The sequence below is a fragment of the Rattus norvegicus genome, chromosome 6 (genome assembly GCF_036323735.1).
Source record: "Rattus norvegicus strain BN/NHsdMcwi chromosome 6, GRCr8, whole genome shotgun sequence".
Lineage (NCBI taxonomy): Eukaryota > Metazoa > Chordata > Mammalia > Rodentia > Muridae > Rattus > Rattus norvegicus.
Genome location: NC_086024.1, coordinates 103,787,873 through 103,808,172, shown reverse-complemented (window position 1 = coordinate 103,808,172; position 20,300 = coordinate 103,787,873). Strand labels below are relative to the sequence as shown.

The following is a 20,300-nucleotide window of genomic DNA, read 5'->3' as shown; positions in this document are numbered from 1 at the left end:
ATCCCACCCCACCCCACCCCACACACACACTGTTTCTTTTTTTTTTTTTTTTTTTTTTTTGTAATTCCACGGATTGAACCAGGGCTCTCACACATGCTAGGCTTCACAGTGAGTTACACTCCTGGATCAGAAATGAATCCTGGATCTCACTGTTTGTTGTTGCTTCCTAACAGCTGGACTAGGAGTTGCATGGTGCTTTCTCCTCTAAATACCCTACCTACAGTTGTCTTCCTTTCCTCAAGTCTTAGGGTGTGTGTGTGTGTGTGTGTGTGTGTGTGTGTGTGTGTGTGTGTGTGTGTGTGTGTGTGTGTGTATTCTCAGAGAAGAGCCACACTCAACTGAGAAAATGGCCCCATAGGATCAGGCGATAGGTAAGCCTGTAGGGCATTTTCTTAATTAGTGATTGACGAGCTGAGCTACCCCTGGGTTCTGTAAGAAGCAGGCTGAGAAAGCCAAGAGGAGCAAACCAGTAAGCAGCACCTGTCCATGGCCTCTGTACCAGTTCCTGCCCCCAGATTCCAGGCCTGCTTGAGTTCCTGTCCTGACTTCCTTCAGGGATGAACAGTGATGTGGAAGTGTAAGCCAGATAAACCCTTTCCTCCTCAAGTTGCTTTGGTCACAGTATTTCATCATTGCAATTGAAAGGAGTATCATTAATTAAATTCCTGATCGAAAAAAATGTTTTTTGTGTATTTCGCATAGGTGCTTCCTCTGAAATCACTGATCTTATTTGCTTATTTCCTACTGTACCTTTGGTTTGTGGACTTTGTAAAGCCCTTTTGGATTTGGTCTCCTAACATTCGGTGTCAGCTGAGTGTAGTGGCTCATGAATTTAACCAGCACGTGGGGGGCAGAGGCAGGTGGAGTGAGGCCATGTGGTCTACAAAGTGAGTTCCATGACAACCAGGGCTACACAGAAAAGCCCTGTCTCAAAAAAAATAAATAAATAAAATAAAATCCATTGCTTTCTAGTCCTGTAAAGTGGCCATCTTAGGTCCATGGTCTGATGAATTGGCCCAGCATCCTATCTGGATGCTCCCGGCATCTGTGGACCCACCACCATCACACCCCTTCCTTTCTCATGACAGGTGGTGCTCATGTTCAACCTGAAGTCCTCACCTAGTGCCGGGGAGCTGATGTTTGTAGAGCGCTACCAAGAGGTGATCCAGGAGCTGGCCCGAGTGGAACACAAGATTGAGAACCAGAATTCTGATGGGGGTAACAACACCGTCCGGCGCACTGGCAGTGGGCGCTCGACTCTACAGGCCATTGGCAGTGCTGCAGCAGCAGGTTTGTCCTCCCTGCTGACATCAACATTGGGGGACAGCTGGGGTGGTGGCTTAAGGGAAGAAACCACCCAGATCATGAGAAGTTGACAGAAATGGCAGGACACGTGTCCTAAAAACCAGCTCTCCTGACACATTCTGAGCAGTTTCCCAGCTGCACGAAGCCTCCCTGAAGAGGTTTCACATGCCTGCCACCCAGGTTTGTCCTCCACAGCTTAAGCTGAAGAGAAAGAGGTTTGCCCCAGTGCATTCTGTAATCACTCATGGGGCCTTTGGAGGATGTTAGGAGTAGTTCCCCTCCCTGCATTTGTTCCACAGTAAGCTGTATCACGTGATTGTTCCTAAAGTTAAAAAAGAAAAAAAAAAATTCACTTCTTAACGTGTGCAACCTGGGGGCCACAGCGTGGTTCCCAGCAGTGGCAGCGTTCTCCAGCAGCTACCTTTCTTCTTTCTTAAAGCGAATCTTGTCCCACATTTTCAACTCTCCTGCCTGTCCCCAGACTCAGGTTACCATCCTGTGTGCTTCCAGAAACTTTTCAGTGTCTACTTAAAATACATACTCAAGTCCTTGTGCTTGTTCAGCAAGTGTTCTTACCCAATGAGCCATCTCCCCAGTCCCGATTTGAAACATAGACAGGCACATCGTTTCAATGTTTCAGACAGAAAGGGGCTGTGACAGAGTAGCATGGTGTATGTATGGTTTTTTTTTTTTTTTTAGCAGTGTGTTTTAGAGTGTGACCCATGAATGGGCCCTAATGAAAGCCTAGCATGACATAGGTCCTGTGCAGAAGAGCCTCAGGCAAACTGCTTTCCACAATACAGGTGGTAGGGAGGATCCCCCTAACCTTTGTGCTTTCCTCCAATGCTGCATATCCAGGAATGGTATTTTACTCCATCTCTGATGTGACTGACAAGCTCCTCAGCCCCTCCGAAGACCCCATCCCCACACTCCAGGAGGATTTTTGGATAAATGCTGCTCTCACAGAAACCAACACTCCTCTTAGAGGGGTCCTGGAAGACCTCAGCCCCCCAGCCATGGCTGCATTTGACCTAGCTTGTTGCCAGTGCCAGCTCTGGAAGACCTGCAAACAGCTCTTAGAAACAGCTGAGCGGCGACTCAGCAGCAGCCTTGAGGGCCGGGGTAAGTGGGGAAGGAGGGGTTCATCTCCCTCCATCCCCTTTCACTCATTCATTCATTCATTCATTCATTCTCAGTTGTACCAAAGAGCTCATCAAACCTTTAAGAAGCTGGGAGGGGAGGACATGAAGAAGGTAGTAAACATTAGTTAATGCCCTCATCCTAATGGCATAAGAATAGATTACGAGTGTCTCTTCATATTCAGACGGCAGTCTGCAGTCATTCAGGGAAATCCTTTTTTTCATTTATCATTAACTTGAAGGAAATCAGAGGGTAACCAGGTTTATAGAGAAGAGGGATCCAGAGCAGAAGAGAGAGGAGGATAAACAGGAGGGAAGGACAAGGCTTATGGCATAATGATGCCACAAAGAAATCCAGCAATTGCTACTTTGTAAAAAGAAAGCAACATACTTTAAGACTGATACAGAGGGTGGGGTGAGAGTGTAGCAGACTGGGGCCCTTGGTTCAATCTGTTGGCCTACAAAATCCAGAGAAACGAGTACCGTGAGACTACAGGCCCCTCCTGGTGAAGATGTTGACAGTAGCCTGAGACTGCTATAAATCTGTAGACCAGGGTACAGGAAAATGTCCTAGGACAAGTACATGGAATTCTTAGAGCAGCAGGTTCCCTACCCGTGGATCACAACCCCTTTGAGAGTTGAACAACCTTTCATAGGGGTCACATACGACCATCGGAAAACAGGTATATTTACATTACAATTCATGGCAGTAGCAAAATTACAATCATGAAGTAACAATGAAAATAATTTTATGATTGAGGGGTGACCACATGAGGAACTGTATTAAAGGGTCACAGCATTAGGAAGGTTGAGAGCCACTATCCGAGAGAAAGAGTATGGGAAGGTATATGAAGATAGCCTTGGGCAATTAGAAAAGACAAATCTGATTCCAGCTCAGGCCCATGGCCGAAGAGAATAGGAAGATGAATCCCCAGGAAGTGTCCCTTTGTCTTTAGCCAACAAATCCCACAGAAATGCCAGAGATTCTGAACCTGCTGCTGATGGCTGAGGCATCTCACCAAGGTAGTTCTGGAGCCTGAGACATGGCATGCACCAGGTCAGCTTGCTGTCACCCAAAGTGACACAAGGTGTACCTTGCCATTACTGTTAGAAAAGATAAGATTACACAAGAAACTGCGAAATGGAGCATCAGCTCTGAAATCCATTTTCTCTTTTGTCTACTTCAGGTCGAAGGCTAGACCAGGTCGTCCTGAATCCTGATGGGATGCGAGGTTTTCCATTTGTCCTGCAGCAAATTAGTAAGATTCTCAGTTATCCCCTTACGGTAACAGGACTAACAAAATCAGGTAAGCTGCTTTACTCCACCATCTTTGCTTCTTCTGGTCTTGGAACAATGGGCCTGTAGACATTTTTTTCCTCTCTTTCTTTTCGCATGCTTCCCACAGAGACTCTAGAAGAAAGAGGAGGAGGCGCTCCACGGTGCAGCATCTCTGAGCTGCTTCAGATGTGCTGGCCCAGCCTCACTGAAGATTGCATTGCCAGCCATACCAGTCTTTCCCAACAGCTAGATCAGGCTCTCCAATCGCTGCGAGAGGCTTTAACGCTGTCAGGTACAGGTCCGTCTGCACAGGAATAGATAAGCAAAAAAGAGCAGCAGAAAAGGGAGGTGAGACAGCCAAGGTTGTGTGAGCATTTTAGAGCAGAAGCTCTGCCCTCTAGAGCTGGGTTCAGTCAGCCCTTTCTAGCCAAGGAAGGCACATCTCAGAACTGCACCTCCTTCCTCAGCTCAATTGGAAGGACACTTGACACTCTTACTAACAGGTACTTTTTTTTTTTTAACTCCTGGTAAGAAATATACCTAGCTGGTACAAGGTAGGTTTTGGCCAACCCTCCTCAAAAAACTTCATATGCTCTTCATAAAGATGCTTCACCCCAGAGACAGCAGGGTCATAAGAGATCGATATGGCCTGCTTTTGTTAAACTCCAGGCTCTTTCTGGCTGAGATCACTTGGTCATATGGCTAAACTGGGATTTATATTTATCTGTCTTGTCTACCTTCTAAGTGAGGTTTTTACATATTCACGTATGTCCTATAGATACCCAGTGTACTTATGTAGAAAGCTCAGTTACATATTGGGTCACAAATTGATCCAAAGCTGAGAGGTCAGAGAGATGGCTCAGTGGTTAAGAGGACTTCTTCTTCCAGAGGACCCAAGTTTAGTTCCTGGCACCCACATTGAGTGGCTCACAAACACCTGAACTCAAGCTCCTGTTGGTCCCACATCATCTTCTGGCCTCTGCAGGCACCCAAAATCACATACACTGGCACATATGTAAAAATGAAAACTGAGCCCATGTGAGTAGCCCATGCCTTTAATCCCAGCACACAGGAAGCAGAGGCAGGCAGATCTCTGTGAATCTGAAGTCAGCCTGGTCTATAGAGCAAGTAATTCCAGGATAGCCAGGGCTACACAGAGAAACCCTGTCTCAAAAACAAACCAACAAATAAATAAATAGGATATTTCTTTTTAGAAATTGACTCAAAGCTAGAAGCATAGAATAAAGCAATATCTCTTCTCTCACCCGAATTCCTCACAGAGCCCAAGAGTACTCCACTCACTTGCCTAGTGGAGCAGGCAGCCCAGAAAGCCCCTGAGGCAGAGGCCCACCCCGTGCACATCCAAAGTCAGCTGCTCCAGAAGACCCTGGGAAAACAGACACTGGCAGGCCCTAGACAGACTGACTATGTGGGAGCCTTCTTCAGCTACTGCAGCAGCCTGGCTAAAGTCCTCCTTCGGAGTTTGAGCTCGGACCCTGGTGAGTAGTGAAAAAGATATGGAGTCATGACTGGCAGTTATTTAAGGAAAGGAAGAGAAGGGCTTCATTAAGAGGCTCTTTCTAACACAAGCACTGGTGGTACAGCCTTTAATTCGAACACTCGGGAGGCAGAGGCAGGCAGACCTCTGTGAGTTTTAAGCCAGCCTAGTCTACAGAGTGTGTTCCAGGATAGCCAGGGCTATACAAGGAAACTGAAAAAAAGAAGTTCTTTCTAGTTACACAATAACCAAGGATATCAGATTTGTAAATCTCTTACTACTCTCTTTTTATGCATCTTTCTGCTAAGTAAAAATATCCAGCTCTTGGAAGTTCTCAATAACATCTCATGAAGTTAGTGTCTCAGAAACATCTCTGAAGCCAGGTGTAGTGGCACATGCCTCTAATCCTAAAACTTGGAGTGCAGAGGCAGAAGGATCAGGAGTTCCAGTCCAGTCTGGGCTATATAATAACCTGTAACAAAACAAAACAAAAAATTCCGTCAGGCCTACGGTCCATTGTGGGTTTAAGAGCCCAGTAGAAAACTCAGGCTTTTTGGCATGAGTCCTAGATTCTTCCTGGAGTTGGTAGTAAATTCCAGGTGAATGAATGAAAATTTTAAATTTTCCAGATTCCCAACCTTTTTAACCACCAATGTAATGCCATAAATGGTTTGACAGCTCATAGCTAAAACACAGATGCATGAAAATACCATATAATCTTACCTTTGGGTTCTGTACATAAGATATCAATAAAACATCAATGTTTAAACGTAGATCCTATCCCATGGTAACCCATTATGTGCATGCAGGCATTCCAGGAGCCAAAACACTTCAGGGCATCTCAGAGACGGATGCTCAAACTGTCAGCTTCATCGGCAGTCAGGTTACAGTGAGCATTGTGTATGGATGGTGGCTAGACTGGCCACTGAAGTGTGTCTGGGCTGGAAGTCTTTAAGGCTGTGATGTAGATTAACCTACTATAAGTCAACAGAAGACTGTTCTTGCTGTCTTCATTGTCGCTCACAGTAGACTCATCCATCCTCTGAAACAGAGCCCTGAGCAGTTGTGCCCAGCAAGGCAAACAAAGATTATTTCTTTACTCTCTCAGATAATGTGGAGGTCAAGGTTGGAAATCCCTTTGTTCTCCTGCAGCAGAGCTCTTCCCAACTGGTGTCACATCTCCTGCTCGAAAGACAAGTTCCCCCCGACAGGTAAGCTTCACATGTGAAAATTTTTATTCTTTCATAGCAGGCTCAAATTCAACAACCTTCCTTTCTTTCTCTCTCACTTCCGCTAGTGTGTGTTCTAAGTAGGATACTAATGGTGACTCCTTACCGACAGATAAGCAAAGGCGGAGGTTCAGCAGTGATGGTCATGTAGCCTGTAGGAAAATAAGCATTCTCAGACTCGAGACTATTGCTTGTAAGGTATAAAAGTTGCTATAGCTCCTGTGGGAAAGCACTTTATCATTATCTACTAAGATTAAAAATTGTTCACAAATGTCCAATAAATATTTGCAAAAGTAGTGAACATCCTTAACCACCACGGAAATGCAAACTAGAGCTACTTTGAGATTCTACCTCATGCCATTCTTCGATCAGAAAAGCATGTGACAACAATATCTGGTGAAGGTGAGGGAAGCAGGGATCTTCATTCAGCCCTGGTGGGAGAGGAAGCTGGGATAGGCAGTGTGGAAAGCGGTGTGGTGCTTTCTCTAAGATCAAAAAGCAGGACTACTATATGACCTAGCTACACCATTGTTGTGTATCCAGGACTCTCTGCTGTGCCTCAGAGATACTTACACAGCCATGTTTGTTGCTGACTTATTCACAACTACAGGAAATGGGACAGGTGGGGTGTTTATTAGCAGATGAGTGGACAGTGAGAATGCACTACGTGTGCACAATGGAAGCCAATTCTCTACAGAGAAAGACGAAGTTGCAGAAAAATGGATGAATGTCCAAGTGTTATATTAAAGAAAGTAACACAGACTCAGAAAGACGAATACTGTATATCCTCTGCATATACAGATCCTAGCTTTGGATTAATATATACTTTTATGATCATAGGTCATATAACTAGAAAGGGGACAAGATGGGAAGAAGAGGTTTGATAGCTGGGTATTGTGTCAGATACACAGGATATTAAAACAAGGGACAGCCAGGGGGCAGTGGCTTTAATCCCAGCATTTGGGAGACAGAGGCAGGTGGATCTCTCGGAGTCTGAGGCCAGCCTGCTCTACAAAGTGAGTTCCAGGATAGCCAGGGCAACACAGAGAAACCCTGTCTAGCTACTAAAGTTGAAAGAGGTGGGGGCCAGCAGATAGAGAAGAGTCAAAGAGAATGGTCCACAAAAGGAAACTATAGAAACATCATAATGAAATCTATTATTTTGTGTGCTATTTAAAATTAAGCAAATTGATGGGTCTTTTAACTTAGGGATCCATGTTGGGGACTTTATCCTGACACTTGGTTGTACATATATGAAAAGTGTACATGTGCAACGGACCAGAAGCCCCCATGGTCCACTAAGATGGGGTACATTAAGTTATATAATACTTTATAGCTATAGAAAAATCACCTCCCTATAGAAGGCTATGAATGGATCCCTCAGATTGTGAAGTGAAAGGAAGCTGTGTAGCATGTCTGGGGAGCTGCCTTTTAGATGACTCTCAAAAGAATGACTAAGAGCTTTCATTCCTTTTTGCTGTGCAGCGACACCTGCCTGCAAGCCCAGCATTTGGGAGGTAAAGTCAGCAAGTGTAAGGCCAGCCAAGATTACACAGTAAAACCTAGTCTAAGATAAATGAGCGAATGAACGAACAAAAGACTGGGCGATGGTGCCTATGTGCTCAGGCCTCACATGCATTCTCTTCTCTTCCACCAGGTTGGCAGCTCTTCTTGCCCAAGAGCATCTCAACCTAAGTGTGCCTCAGGTCATTGTCAGCTGCTGCTGTGAGCCCCTTACTCTTTGCCTGTCTCGACAAAGCCAGCAGGCCTCATCCCTCACGGCCCATCTAGGCATGCTGGCTCAGGGGCACGCCTCTCACCTTCTGGATGGCCTGCCCCTCTCTGTACTGGGCTCCCCTAGACCGAGCGAGAATCCCTCAGCAGAAAGAAAGTCTGATTCCTCCCCAAAGGATTCCCTCCCAGCCTTCACCGCCTCTGCCTTGGCTTTCCTTAAGTCTCGCTCAAAGATACTGGCCATGGTGGCCTGTCTGCGGGCTTCCCGGGGGACAAAGGTCAGCAGACCCAGCCTGTCTTGGAAAGAACTTCGTGGTCGCAGGGAGGCACCTCTGACTGCAGAGAAGGTAGCCCAGGAGTGTGAGCACCTTCTGGAACAGTTTCCTGTGTTTGAGGCCGCCCTTCTGGCTAACTGGGAGCCTCTGCAGCAAGCATCTGAGTCAAGACCAAGTCTGGCAGCCAGTCTCTGTGGTCAGGCCAGGCTCTCTACTGTGCTTCTGGGCCTACATTCTACTCTGGCCCAGGATGTAGTAACTGAGGCCTTTGAGGAAGCTTTGGTGGCCAGAGATTGGCCACGGGCCCTTCAACTCATTGACGTGTATGGGCAAGACTCGGACGACCTGAGCAGTGTACGGGATTCGGTCCTGACCTGTGCTACTGTGTGTGGTAAGCAGGACACTCTCCCTCCCCCTCTCCTTGGCACTAACATCACTTAGCATTCACGGTGGTGTGATCACATGTAATCTTTATAGCAACTCTAGGGAGACTATAATCTCACTTTACAATGGGTGTTGTAACCAATGTTTTCAATCCTGCATATCAGAATTGTCAAGTGTGTAGATGACAATCTGGGCCTGCCTTCAGAGGCCCAGGATGGAATTCAATTAAGTGGTACCTTTAAAAGAGACTTTAGCAACCTTTTCCTACAGAGACCTTTTAGACCACATGGTCTTTGCTATGCCATTCTGCTTGTGCAGCATGAAGAAGGCAGCCAGAGGCCACAAGTACAGGGACTGGAATGTCCGCAAGCTAATAGAACTGCTTATGCAAAATGAACTGTGAGCTGGGCCTGGTTATCAATGCTCATAGCCCTGCACTTGGGGAGCTAAAGAAAGTTTGGGGCCATCCTTTCTCAAAACAAAACAAGGGACTGGGGAGATGGCAAGGCGAAGAAAGGGCTTGCTGCTCAAGCATGAGAATCTAAGCTTGGACCCACAGCATCACATAAAAGCCACATGTGGTCCAGCGCACAACTGTTAACCCCAGAACTTGGAGACAGAGACAAGTAGATCCTAGGGGCTATCTGGCCAGCCAGTCAAGCCAAAAACCATGCTCCAGGTAGATGAAAGACAGGTTTCAAAACTAAGGTCTGAGGCCAGTGAGATAGTTTAGCTGTTAAAAGTGCTTGCCACCAAGTGCAGTGACCTGAGTTTGAATCCCAGAACTGACATAAAAGTAGGAGAGAACCGACTCCCAAGACTGACCTCTGCCATGGTATACGTGCAGCTGTACTACATACACATATATCACACATAATAATATAAATAAGATTTTTAAAAAGCTAAGGTAGAGAGTAATAGAAGATACCCAACAGCAACTTCTAATCTCATGCACACACACGCATGCATGCACATACATACACACACACACACACACACACACACACACACACACACACACACACAATCAAAAAAATAAATGGAAGAGCATGAATAATCAATATAGAAAACCAATGAGCTGTAGTGCTCCACTGGAGAGAGCAAATGCCAGATGTGCTGTTCAGGGTGGCTCTATTGTAGAAGCAGAGCTACCCTTTGAAAGGAAAATGGCCTCCAAGAAGGTTAAGAAACCCACTAAAAGAACTGTATGATATCAATTGCTTGGGGTCTATGTTTTTGTGTCTCTAAGATCAAATTATGAATGGGTGTAGGAAAGAGAGAGTTCTACTTGGTGACAGGATATTTAGGGAATAAAGTTCTTTTACCTACAATAATGTATATATAGGATGCAGGGTGGAAATTTTAAGGAGCACAAAAGCCCTACTGACAAGATGAGTTTGCAAAGGCACCAGATATGCAGTAGAACAAAATATTAGAAGCCTGCCTTCCTTCTTTCCTTCTCTCCCTCCTTCCTTCCTTCATTTCCTTTCCTCTCTTTTGTCCTTCCCCTCCTTCTCTCCCTTCAGAAAGTCATGACTGTGACAGGAGCAGAGGGTTTCTCTCTGTCATGTAATGGTTCCAGTATAAGCCTAGTTCCAGTCACGTGGATTGAAGGACCCTCCACGATCCTGTGTCATAAGATAGAACAAAGCCCTCTGAACTTGGGCCTTTGAGCTCCTTTGTGTCAGGCTTGCTGCCCTTGAACATTGTTCTGTCTTACAGACAAGGAAGGTTGGCAGTACCTGTTTCCCGTGAAGGACGCATCCCTGAGAAGTCAACTGGCCCTACGGTTTGTGGACAAGTGGCCCCTGGAGTCCTGCCTGGAGATCTTGGCTTACTGTGTTTCAGACATGGCTGTCCCAGAAGAACTAAAATCTGAGCTGCAGAGGAAACTGACAGAGCTGCGGGTCTACCAGAAGGTAAAGACTGTGGCATTGAGAGAAAAAAGTGGAAGACTCTTGTGGGACGTGTGTCATATTCAAGCTGAAGAGGCTCAGGGAGACAGTCCCAGGTCAGCTACATAACCAGAATGCAGTGCACGCGAACCTCCCTGTGGCCTAGAACAGAGCCTGGAGCTCACCAGGCAAGGTGTCCGTGGTCAGGGAGAAGGGTCTCGTGTGCCTCCTGACAGTTTTCACTTACGTGCTATGGGAAGGATGGTCCTCGGGACATTCAGGCTGGGAGAACTTCTTGGGTAGAGTTTTGAGATAGAAAAACTGGGGACAAGTGACCCCAGGAGGCCAGACTGTCCTCACTAGTGAGAGCTTCCTACCCTGACTGCTGGTCAGACTTTCCCCCGATTTTAACTCCTGGTGAACTTTATTGTCTCTAGACAACGTTTGCTCATTTGCTTTCTTCCCCCTCTTTCCTGGAAAGCTCAGACAGCTTGACTCAGGGCGGAGCTCTAGAGACAGCCCTTCCATAGACATACGACATGTTCATGGAGGGAACGGCTACCAGCTGGTTTATGGGTCGGCCTATCTTTCCTCAGATCCTAGGTTTACAGGATCCTCCAGTGTGGTGTGACTGGCAGACCCTGAGGAGCTGCTGTGCTGAAGACCCATCAACTGTCATGGACATGATGCTGGGATCACAGGTACCTGATCCAGGATGCATTCCTCTCCCTCCACAGGCTATAGCTTCTTAGCTGGTCCAGTGGGTGAGCCCACTGCAGGTGTCAGTGTCCACGTACTTCCTAACTACAGCAGAATCTTTGTCCCTTTTAGTTGTGAGATTTGCCAACCCAGAGAGAGCGCGAGGTAATCCTGTCAGGCTAGTGATCTTGTGTGAGCTCTCCTGTCCTGCATGCAGAGTGTTCCTACACATGGAATGCTGTTTATCGTGAGCATCCTTTTTACCAGGATGAAATCAAGTCTCTCGGCAAATCAGAGGTCACAGCTTTATTCTCACTGCTCCATAGCGTTGCCAAGTTTTTATATTGTCCTTTTTTTTTTTTTTTTGCCACTCAGTAGCATCTTATTGATCCAAGTTGCATTTCCATGATTGGTCATGAATATGAATCACTTTTCTGGATTTATAGTCCGTTTTGGCACTAATAGCAATGTAGCTGCTTTTTAAGAAGCTGAAAAATCAAAGTTCCCAATGTAGATGCTTATTCCGGAAACACTTGCTAAATGTTGCTAAGCACTGTACGAAACGGTGCTGAGACACACATAACTAAGCTCGGTCCCTGCTCTTGAGTGGCTCACAGTTCAGAAGGAAGGGCAATGTAAGATGCATCCCAGAGCGATGTGACGTGAATATCGACAGAATTTATCCCAGAATTCAACAGCACCTGACCATCACCAGAAAAGCAAAAGAAAAGAATCATGGTGAGGAAGGCAGGCCCAGGCAGACGCATAGAGAGGCACCCCAAACAGTAGTGCACTGGGATGACTTGGCAGTGGTAAGAAGCAGACATGATGGTGCACACCGTTAATCCCTTCACTCGGGAGGCCGATGCAGGTGATCTATGTAATCCAAGGCCACCCTGGTCTACATAGCAAGTTCCAAAGCACCCAGGGCGTACGTAGAGAGACCCTGTCTCAGAAAAAGAAAGTGGTACATGCAAAGGCTGCATTACTGTACAATTTTTAAAGATTTGTTTATTTTAATTTCATGTGCATTGGGGTTTTTTCTGCACCTGCGTGAGGGTGCCAGGTCCTCTGGAACTGCAGTTTATAGGTGTGAGCCACCATGTGGGTGCGGGGAATGGAACCTGGACCTCTGGAAGAACAGCCAATGCTCTTTAACCACTGAGCCATCTCTCCAGCCCCAACAGGTAGGAATGTAAAGAAACTGATTGACGGTGTGCATTTCCTTCCAGGAGTATGAACTATGCGAGGAGTGGGGCTGTTTGTACCCCATTCCAAGAGAACATTTGGTCAGTCTGCATCACAAGCATCTTCTCTACCTGCTAGAAAGAAGAGAGTATGAAAAGGCTCTTCAGGTAAGCTCTGCCTCTTCACCCTTCTCATCCAGGGAGGGGCCAGGTTACCCAACTCACATGATTCCTACTGAATCCCATGCAAAGTACTTGCCATTGCAGACCTGCCCCTTCCGTGCTTCTGGGGACACGTACATTCATTTTGAGCTAGGTGACTAGACCTTAAGTACCACATGGAGCATTTGGGTCCTCCCAAAGCCACGGCTCATTAGTAAAGTATGGGGGCAGGGGGATGACAACAAATGAGAATGAATCGAGAAAGATAATTGGCCCCAAATAAACAAACCTAAATTTTATCTCCTCACACCAAACAAGGCCAGCTGAGAGTTCTGTAGGTCTCACCTCCCCCTCTGCCCTCTGCTACAGCTCCTGCAACGAATCCCTGACCCTACCATGTGCCTTGAGGTCACAGAGAGGTCCCTTGACCAGCACCCTAGCTTAGCCACTTCACACTTCTTGGCCAACTACCTCACCTCCCACTTCTATGGAGAATTGACCACTGACCGACACCATGAGATCCAGGCACTGTACATGGGATCTAAGGTAAGGAGAAGAGAGGTCTGTGGAAATGATGCTTGACAGAGACATCTGGTCTCGCTTCCCCTTCAGAATCTGCCCTTTCGTAGGCCCTCATGCCAGGCACCGGCTCCCCTGGCCTGTGCTCTTCACCTTGTCCTAATGAGTATCCTAGAACTTGTCATAGTCTTTCTGTTCTCCCTCTGAAGGAAAGGTTTGTCCAGACCTCTCAAGCTGTCCTTGGGTTTTCTATGGTACCTGTTATATCATTGTTTCTCGAGACTGACTGACCATCTATTAAGATCACTGGCCATTTCAAAAATATTGGTAGTTGACGTTCACACAAGACCAGTTGAAAATGGTCCTGGGATAAGGACTAGTTCTTTTCTGAAAGGATTTGGATGTAAGGATTTAAAACTACTACTTGAGGGGCTGGAAAGATGGCCCAGTGGTTAAGATTAAGAGCATTGGGGGCTGGAGAGATGGCTCAGTGGTTAAGAGCACCGACTGCTCTTCCAAAGGTCCTGAGTTCAAATCTCAGCAACCACATGGTGGCTCACAACCATCTGTAATGAGATCTGATGCCCTCTTCTGGTGTGGCTGAAGATAGCTACAATGTATATAATAAAAAAGGTTTTTGAAGAAAAAAAAAAAAGATTAAGAGCATTGGTTGCGGGGTTAGGGATTTAGCTCAATGGTAGAGCGCTTGCCTAGCAAGCACAGGGCCCTGGGTTCCGGCCCCAGCTCCAAAAAAAAAAAAAAGAAAAAAGAAAAAAGAAAAAAAAAAGAGCATTGGTTGTTCTTACAGAGGACCTGGGTTCAGTTTCCAGTACCAACATGAGGCTGCTCACAACAACTCCAGTTCCATCAGATGTCTTCTGGCCTCTACAGGCACTGCATGCATGTGGTACATGTATAGACAAGCAGGTACACACACACACACACACAAACACACACACAGGTTCATTAAAATGTCTGTCTGGTGAGTAGTCCACACTCAGTGGAAGAGGATTATTTGTCTCAGTAATTATATGAGAAAATAGGTGAGAGACAACAATAAAACAAATGAATGACTAAGTGGAGACAAGATCCTCTGACTCCTTTCTAATTATTCTGATTTCTCATGTTCACTGCCCCACAAGTGAAACAAAGTACCAGGAGAGCCAGGGACACAGCCTTGCCCTCAAAAGATTATTTTTCCTTCTTTCATTTTGTTTTTGGTTTGTTTGTTTGTTTTGTGAGGAATTTGGGGGTTGTTAGGTTTTAGCTGTCTGTTTTTGGAAACCCAGGCTAGCTTCAGACTCACTTCATACCCGAGACTATTCCCAGCTCTTATGCCTCCACCTTCCGTGTGCTGGGCTGTCAGGTGTAGCCCACCATGCTCAGCTCTTCCTCTTGATTCACATCACTGAATTAATTGGGAGTGGGGGAAGCTAGTTAGCAGAACAGGACCACTAAAGGCCATTTAGATTCATCTTTTTACGACCTGGACACTGGAGCTGCCAGGATGGGACAGCCTGCCAGCATCCCTTTGTATTATCCATTAAAACCAAAACTTCACACGGAATGACAGCATTTGGGGTTAGGCAAAGCTCAACTGTGCCTGGGGGTTCTAGGCCATGGTATCCGCCAGTTGCTGCCTGTAGCCCAGAGCTAGCCCTCAGCCTATTTCTGAAAACCAAGTTGTATTGGAACAGGCCACATCCATTCATGAATTCACTTACCTATTTTCCTGTGCCTGTTTTCATGCTACTTTGGCAGAGCTGAATGGGTTTTAAGTCCTAAACTCTAAAATATTTACACTCTTGCCTCTTACAGAAAAAAGATTAACAACCTCTCGTCTATGTAAAGACCCTTAGGACACTTCTCATTTGCCACCCAGAGAACTTAGAAGTTCAAACTTGCTTCCCAAATGCAATAGTGCTTTAACCCTGTCCCTTCCGTGCAAGAATAGTGAGAGTCTCCTGAAGTTGATGTACTATTTTCTTCGCACTACCCTGTAAACAGGTTCTTCTGACCCTCCCTGAGCAGCACCGGGCCAGCTATGCCCATTTGTCCTCCAGTCCTCTGCTCATGTTAGAGCAGCTGCTGATGAACATGAAGGTGGATTGGGCCACCACAGCCGTGCAAACGCTGCAGCAGCTGCTGGCTGGACAGGACATTGGCTTCACCCTGGACGAGGTTGACTCGTTGCTCTCCAGATACGCAGGGAAAGCCCTGGACCTCCCGTACCCTCTGAGAGAAAAACGATCAGGTGAGTGACAGCATGCTAGACCGAATTTGCACACATAAGACAAGATGCCATACTGGTCCTGGGTTCCATCTCTTCTCCCTACCAACTGAAGGGACCCTCGGGAGATCCAGCCGTTTGTTCCTTAGGCAGGACCTGGATCTTAGGAGAAGGGCCAAATGCTCCATGTCTGATGGCACAAAGGTGTGGGAAGCCAGACAACCTGGCCTTGACAGTGGATTTATAAGAGCTGTCGTTTTTATGAGGGTCATGCTGGACATCAATTGTATGTGAGCTGATTCAGCTTCTTCTAGAATGAAAGAAAGAAACCAGTCTAGAAACTCCTGGCCAGCCCTGTCCTCCAGGGACGTCACTGAAGTGCCTTCCGCTTTTCTCTGGGCATTTTTAGACTTATTTTGAGAAATCTGCTCCATTGTCTCCTGCGCCCTAAGCATGACTTGTTTTTGTTGTTGTTTGATTTGAGGTTACACGGTTTCTTTAACCGTTGTTTTATATTTAATATAATCATGTTGCAACAATCAACAAAACCAGCCGAAGTTCGTGGTAAGCACACAAGGTGCTTGTGGTAGACCGGGGTTTTGCCAGCTCTTTCTCTGTCTCCACAGATTCCATGATTCACCTCCAGGAGCCTGTCCACCAAGCTTCAGACCCAGAGACCCTGTCTAGGTCATCGTCAGCTGAGTTCTCCGCTGCTGCTGCTGCTCCTGCTCCTGCTGCTCCTGGTGAGAACTGAGAACTGCTGCTCTTCCTGTCTCGTCCTCTCACTCAGCCTTCATGTCCACTTAAGAAACTCTTTTGTTTTCATAATTTACTCCAGCTTTTTACTTCCCAGTAGATTCATCGTATACCTGACTCTCATTATCTATGACATTGTGCCTATAAATGTCCCTGTAAACACCACATCAGTGAACCCTGATCTGTTGCTCCCAGAGGAGGAAGCTGCATGCATATGGGCATGTACACACACACACACACACACACACACACACACACACACACACACACACACTCCTTACATACTTTATCTTATTAAAATCTGACAAAGTGACGTTCTTTACCTTACAAAGGAAAAAGAGGCCCAGAATCGACTTACCTCACTAACAAGAACCCACGGTGGAATTCTAAATCTGTCCATCTGCGTGGAACCAGAGTTCTTTCCTAGCCCTGACCTGCCCCCTACTATTTCCTTGACTCCCACCACGTGAGAACTGAGACAGGAGTGAGGAATGTCACCTTAATCAACCTCTACTGAGAACCTGAATGCTGGGTGACTCAAAATCTCTCCAGTCCAGACATGTCCATGTGTAACTGTAAAAGCAGTGGGGATGTGGGTTTCCAGTCACTTGGTTTGCTTCTCTGGTGCTGTGATAAAATACTGACCAAACGCGGCTTGGGAAGGAAAGGGCTTATTTTATTGAACACTTGCAGGTAGCAGGTCATCAGTGAGGGGCATTAGGGCAGGAACTAAAGCAGAGAAACGCTGCTTACAACTTGCTCCTGTGGCTTGCTCAGCTCTCTCTCTCTCTCTCTCTCTCTCTCTCTCTCTCTCTCTCTCTCTCTCTTTGTTGTTGTTTGTGGGGTTTTTTTGATCAGGTTTTCTTTGTGTAGTTCTGGCTGTCCTGGAACTAGCTCTGTAGACACACACACACACACACACACACACACACACACACACACTCTCTCTCTCTCTCTCTCTCTCTCTCTCTCTCTCTCTCTCTCTCTCTCAGAGCTCTGCCTGCCTCTGCCTCCTGAGTACTGGGATTAAAGGCGTGCACCAGCATCACCCAGCTCGCCATCTTGCTTCTTATACAACCCAAGACCACTTGCCCAGGGGTGGTACAGAGGGCTAGACATGGGTGCATGCGCACGCACAATTATTAATGAAGAAAAAGCCCTACAGATGTGCCCACAGACAGTCTGATAGAGGCAGTTCTTTGATTGAGGGTCTCTCTTCTCATGTGATTCTAGTTCATACCAAAGCTGACAAAAGCTAGCCACCACAAGAGTATTGATTCTGAAGTGACATATTCAGTGGATAGACAACACTGTAAATATGGGATCTGTTAATAATGAGGATTAACTGTATTTACCCTCGTGGAAATTCTATTGCCCACACAAAGAACAAGCTCCCTGGAGGCCTCAATTCTTCTCTGGTCACCTTTTTTTCAGCACCCTGCTCTCCCAGTCTCCAAGGCCATGCACAACAACCCATATTCAGGAAAGGCTCTGCAGTTGATTAGTCAAACAGTCAGGAGAGTGGGGCTCTGGGTGCTGCCAAAGATCACTGTGCTCTCAGTTCCATTCAGTTCAGTTTTCCTGCTGGTAGTGAAATTGCACTTCCAGACAATAAGAAATCTCCTTAGACACCATAAAGCAAAGAACATGACATTTCCTAGCCAGACTTCACAACAACCAGCAGACCTGAAGGGAGGCCCCAGACTCTGGGTATCTAAGCAGCTTTGTAAGGAAGCCTGAGAAACTTTGGGGTCGTGTGTGTCTGTGTCTGTCTGTGTGTGTGTCTGTGTGTGTCTGTGTCTGTCTGTCTGTGTGTGTGTCTGTGTCTGTCTGTGTGTGTGTCTGTGTCTGTCTGTCTGTGTGCCTGTCTGCGTGTGTGTGTATGCGTGTGTGTATATGCATATGTGTCTGTGTGTGTGTCTGTGTCTGTCTGTCTGTGTGCCTGTCTGCGTGTGTGTGTATGTGTGTGTGTATATGCGTATGTGTCTGTGTGTGTGTCTGTGTGTGTGTCTGCATGTGTGTGTGTATGCGTGTGTGTGTGTGTCTGTGTGTATCTGTGTCTGTGTGTCTGTCTGCATGTGTGTGTGTGCGTGTGTGTCTGTCTGTCTGTGTCTGTATGTATGTGTGTGTGTGCGTGTGTGTTATTATATCTGTGTGCCCATTCTTCTAATGTCCTGTTCCAAAACAAATCCCAGATATACATTATGTCACTATAAGTATGTCATTACAAACTTCCAAAGCCAAACACTTTTACAGTATCAGACCATTGGAGGCTGGAGAGATGGCTCAGCTGCTAAGAGCATGCACTTTTGTTGCAGAAGAATGCACAGTTCCCAGAACCCAACCAGGGCAACTCAAAAATTGGTGGTCACTCCAGCTGTAGGGGAGTTAACACCCTCCTCTGGATTCTGTTGACACCTGCGCTCACGTGTGTGTGTGTGTGTGTGTGTGTGTGTGTGTGTGTGTGTTCTAAAAACAGTTCCAAATAACATCCACATGTGGCATTTGACTAAAGTGTCTCTTAAGCCTAACTAATTGGTCAGCCCACCCCCCCCTTTTATTTATTAAGGAAATTAATTCATTTGTTGCATATGTTGGATTTTTTTTTTTTTTTGAGACAGGGTTTCCGTGTGTAGCCTTGGCTATCCTGAAACTTACTGTGTAAACCAGGCTGACCTAGAACTCAGGGATCTGCCTACCCCTGCCTCTTGAGTGCTGGGATCAAAGGCGTGTGCCACCGCTTCTGGACCACATGCTGAGTTTTGCAGGCTGCCTCCTTATGACAATGAGGGTCTGTGTCCCCTATGTTTCTAGTGCATTAGTAGTTCTAAAGCTTATCTTTATATGGCTTTTTTTAAATTACATTTTTTATTGTGTGCATATATGTGTGTCATAGAATATGTATTGAGGTCAACTTGTAGGAGTCAGTTCTCTCCTTCTACCAATGTGAGTCCCAGGGATCAAACTCAGGCCTTCAGATTTGTCAGCAAGCACCTTCTACCCACAGAACACTCACTGCCCACCCCCACCCCAGGCTTAGCAGTTTTTATTAACTATATTTAACCGATTTTATTGTGCATTTCCATTTTTGGGGATAGGTACACAATATCCCCTGTCTCTGTTTGTGACTCAAACAGCCACCAAGTACCTAGATCTGTCATTCCAGTAGGGCCTTGTGAAAGGTAAAATTCTGCCTTTCCCTCTTCACGGATGAGCCGGAATGCTAACAAGCTTTTTCTCTGACTTCTTACTCCAGGAAGTGCCTTAGTCTGTTCTCCCAGTCCCAAGGAGAGAGCTTTCCCTCAGACTCAGCCGCCACTGGAGTTCGTGCCCCCAGAGACACCCCCGGCCCGGGATCAGTGGGTCCCAGATGAGACAGAGAGCATGTGCATGGTCTGCTGCAGAGAGCACTTCACCATGGTGAGCAGCCTCCGCCCTCAGCATCACTCCACACAGAGAAAAGCAGTGCTGGGCTGTGAGTTCTCAGCTGTCCACAAGGATAGTGATGTTTTCCAATCACCAATCCTACGGCTGTGTCTGCCTTCAACCTGACCTGAGTGCATCTTCAGGACCTATTCATTAGTAGACATCCTCAGATAGCCTTAAGTTATAAAAACCATTGTTGTTCCCAGTGGATGATAAAAACAGTCAAGAGTCTTTTGCAATCCTATATCTAGTCCCTATGTCTTTCACAATAAGACATGGCCTTGTAATAGTTGTGTATGCTAGCTCAGGAGACAGAAGACTCAGTTCCTCCTATCAGCTCTGCTTCCTAATAGCAATGTGACTGTAAACGTTTTCAATCTCATGGGCCTCTTATAAGCTACCGTTGATGTGTGAGTTGGCTCATGGAGTTGTTAAAACTACATACAATTGCATATGGTACCACAGTTAATACCAGTACCTGTCTAGTAGATTACATCAGCACTAATGTCAACAGCAGTGGTGTAATTTCTCTATGTCTCTTTCATCATCTATGAAAGAGTATAAAATGACTACCAACCTCTAA

At 46.3% G+C, this 20,300-nt stretch overlaps 1 protein-coding gene across 4 annotated transcripts in view; it reads left to right on the top strand.

Moving 5' to 3' along the window:
- The window catches only part of Zfyve26 (zinc finger FYVE-type containing 26), a 63,657-nt gene that overhangs the window by 20,348 nt on the left and 23,009 nt on the right, over positions 1-20,300 (top strand). For 2 of the 4 annotated variants that reach the window (XM_063261931.1, NM_001108038.1), the window contains exons 15-28: positions 1,089-1,290; positions 2,164-2,427; positions 3,632-3,751; positions 3,851-4,015; positions 5,004-5,222; positions 6,330-6,432; positions 8,108-8,850; positions 10,566-10,762; positions 11,335-11,439; positions 12,670-12,792; positions 13,156-13,332; positions 15,313-15,559; positions 16,162-16,278; positions 19,548-19,711. In XM_063261931.1, the coding sequence (XP_063118001.1) occupies positions 1,089-1,290; positions 2,164-2,427; positions 3,632-3,751; positions 3,851-4,015; positions 5,004-5,222; positions 6,330-6,432; positions 8,108-8,850; positions 10,566-10,762; positions 11,335-11,439; positions 12,670-12,792; positions 13,156-13,332; positions 15,313-15,559; positions 16,162-16,278; positions 19,548-19,711 (2,946 nt within the window). Of the gene's footprint in view, positions 1-1,088; positions 1,291-2,163; positions 2,428-3,631; positions 3,752-3,850; positions 4,022-5,003; positions 5,223-6,329; positions 6,433-8,107; positions 8,851-10,565; positions 10,763-11,334; positions 11,440-12,669; positions 12,793-13,155; positions 13,333-15,312; positions 15,560-16,161; positions 16,279-19,547; positions 19,712-20,300 lie in introns of all 4 variants that reach the window. The other 2 variants (XM_039112292.2, XM_039112291.2) reach the window with 1 other exon arrangement.